The sequence below is a fragment of the Sinocyclocheilus anshuiensis genome, unplaced genomic scaffold (genome assembly GCF_001515605.1).
Source record: "Sinocyclocheilus anshuiensis isolate Anshui unplaced genomic scaffold, SAMN03320099.WGS_v1.1 scaffold311, whole genome shotgun sequence".
In the NCBI taxonomy this organism is placed as follows: Eukaryota; Metazoa; Chordata; class Actinopteri; order Cypriniformes; family Cyprinidae; genus Sinocyclocheilus; species Sinocyclocheilus anshuiensis.
Window position 1 is genome coordinate 240,995 of NW_015549606.1, and position 3,058 is coordinate 244,052.

At 37.1% G+C, this 3,058-nt stretch overlaps 1 protein-coding gene across 1 annotated transcript in view; it reads right to left on the reverse strand.

The window, feature by feature from the left end:
* LOC107659006 (protein FAM69A-like) overlaps window positions 1-1,903 on the reverse strand; it is a 25,622-nt gene extending 23,719 nt beyond the window's left edge. Inside the window, exons 1-2 of the mRNA XM_016447769.1 lie at window positions 1,803-1,903; window positions 1,636-1,719 (exon numbers count right to left, since the gene is read on the reverse strand). Coding sequence (XP_016303255.1) covers window positions 1,636-1,689 — 54 coding nt within the window. The 5' untranslated portion in view covers window positions 1,690-1,719; window positions 1,803-1,903. The remainder of the gene's footprint in view (window positions 1-1,635; window positions 1,720-1,802) is intronic.
* Window positions 1,904-3,058: the final 1,155 nt, after the last annotated feature.

Below are 3,058 nucleotides of genomic sequence, written 5' to 3' on the forward strand. Positions count from 1 at the left end.
TCGTGAAGGCACGCGCGCATTATTCAAACACACCTCACCAGAAACACGGCATGTCGCAATCTGTGACGAATGCAGGCGAGAGCCAATGAGCGTTCGATTATCCTGCCGTAAAACCTGTCGTTAGAAGCGGCAACATTTGAATTTGTAAAGAGCGCATCAGTCAGCGCGGGGTTTGCTGCTCACGGTCACTGGGCTCGCTGCTCGGGATGGAGAAGAAGATCGCCAAAAAAGGCTTGGATTTGGGTCTGTTCCTCACAGTCGTATGGATTCGGAAGATTTGGATTACAGCGCACTAATAAAATTGTTTCATTTCGTAATTATGTTGTGTTTTTGGCGTATTTTATAGTTCTATTGTCAGTCACAGCATGTCGGAGAAAACGCCTTTTGTGGCCCATGGCAATCAAAGTAAGCATTACATGACAAGTAAATGTTAAACGATTGCAGATATGTTATTTATTTTAAGGTTTAATCTAAAGTCGTGTTTAACATTATGTAGGCATATTCTTGGAAACGAGCTGGCAGCAGAAATCACAACAAAACGAAATGTTATCATTTCATAAGTAAATAAGTAAACAATTTAATAATGCAACTGAAAACAAGGTAATTCATATGACAACTAAAAACTAATAAAATGAATGCCGCGATTTCAATATTCATAAGGATTCATTTTTAGGTGTCGTCAATACGTCAGTTTTGTACGTTTAAATGCTGAAAATACGTCAGTATTGTACGTTTTAGTGCCTGTAAAAACGTAAGTAAATGTACGTTTTATAGTACCACATTTTACGTAAAATACATACAAATTATCATGAGATCACGTTGGAACAGTTCTGCAATAACATCAGTTTGCACCTTCACTGCTGTTAGTAGCCTATTATGTATTTAAATGTATTCTTTTTAATTATTCTTTGAATATTTCAGTGGAGTACACATCAAAACTTTGCAGAAGCCTTACTGAAGACTCCAACAAGTAGGCTAATGTCCCTGAAAAGTCTTTAGCAGTTCAACTAGGTTATTATTCTCTTGAGTTAAATACATATGCAGCTTGTATTGACGTTGCTCAGTATTAATAGAAGTGTAAAATGAGGCCGTCAATCTTTGAGGCACATGAACACAGCGCCCCGATGAGATTGGGAATTCATGGTTTATATTTTGCATTACATTCTTGACAGGTAGGCTAAGAGAAATGTTTTCAGCAGGACTATAAAAATGTTATACAGCAGCGCGGTTGCTACAGCAACGACTGACCCGACGATGGATGAAACGCAGCAACATCAGTTCACCCATCACATCCATGAAATCCACCGGAGAAAAGCAACGGATACAGTTGCAAAAATGGCATTTCGGTATTTTTAGTAAAATATTCAAATGAGGCTCATGCATAGGTCGAAAAAAAATGGTTGAAAAGAGCCGCTCGATGCATATTCAGCCGTTGTATTAAATGTAGTTAGATGGAGTAAAGCTTTAGGAAGAGATGATGCCTTCAAAAACTTCAGAGTCCAAACGGGATAACAGCGTCCCCGCCTCGTCCATTCAAATCTCACACACAAATGATGCCAAGTACACAGATGGCTAAAGCGAAACACTCGGTACGATTTATGAACAAGTGGCATGCGATGCTTATTCGCGTCTTACCTGGATATAAACAGGTCGCTTCAGCCAGATCCACGGTATCAGACCCCGTGCCATGATTGAAACACCACATTTCACAGCACTAACCTACCACAAATACATCATTAATGTACAGCGAAAGCTATTTAAATAATGACAAAACACAAATGACAGCGACCAATGTCCTTTACCAAGCCAAGGTCTTTCTCGCCATGGGGAGAGAGGATGATGAAGAGTAGTGAGGCTCCTCAGGCGCCGCACCTCACGCGCGATGAGCAACCTCTGCGCTCACGTCCACTGGGTGAGAAAGACCACGCGAACCAGGCTCACGTTTTACGACAACCTGATGAAGTCTGAGGGAGTTTGTGCACGTTTGTAGGGCTTTGGTTATGTTAGTGTCGGATAAGAAGGTTCACGCAGGTGGACTAATGTTAGTGGCCAGTATTTTTCTCCAAATAAGGTCAGATCAGTGTGTGAAACTCTGTTTATTGCACACAAATCTCGCCTTTCTAAACATTTCACAATGAATAAACACGAACACTAAATACACTAAATGGAATATAACTTACTATTAGGGTTTGGTTGTCACACACTATTAAAAATTTTTTAATTTGTGTAGCCTACTTTTGTAAAATACGTTACTAACAAACCACAATTGCATAAAAAAGATTAGTAGGAGCTACATAAAAATTATAATATAATAAAAATTAAATACAAATATTTAATAAGTCTTTACCATATTCAAGGGAATATATATATATATATATATATATATATATATATTATGCATATTTTGGTACGTTTTCTTCCATTACACAGCTAATTAGTTTTTACACTAATAGCTTATGCAAGTACATTAATACTGTATAATTTAGTGACATAGATGGGTCAATATCAATGTAGGGTGCCTTTTGGTGTCATGTACATAAAACACTAATTTGCCATGATAACTTAACATAAAAATGACTATGAAAGGGTGTGCTATATTAGGCTAAGTTTTTATATTCATAACAAAAGGATTACTTGGCTCTTTAGATACATTTTCTAGAATTTTTTGTTGTTTTGTTTTGTGTAAGAGGATGCATGTTATTTTGCTATGTCCCATGCACTGCTCATTAAATTTGAATGATAGTAGAATATTGTCAAATCATAACATTTAAAAATGTTGTTCTCCTATTAATATTTTGTTAACTAAGAGACTACTCAATTTGAATGTATTGATCATTTGGTAATAAAAACAATATTTTTATTTAATAAAAAAGAAGAGTTTGTCCATGTCCCTTGAATGGTTGTCCACCCTGTAGTATTGGGGAATCCACCCCTTTAAGAAAAGGCCATCCCCTTTAGTGACATCAGGACAACAGATTTTTTGTCTCATCAGTGGCGGGAATTTCAGTGGCTGAGGTGAATAAGTTGGTTACTTTTCAATTGACAAATTTCCTTCTTC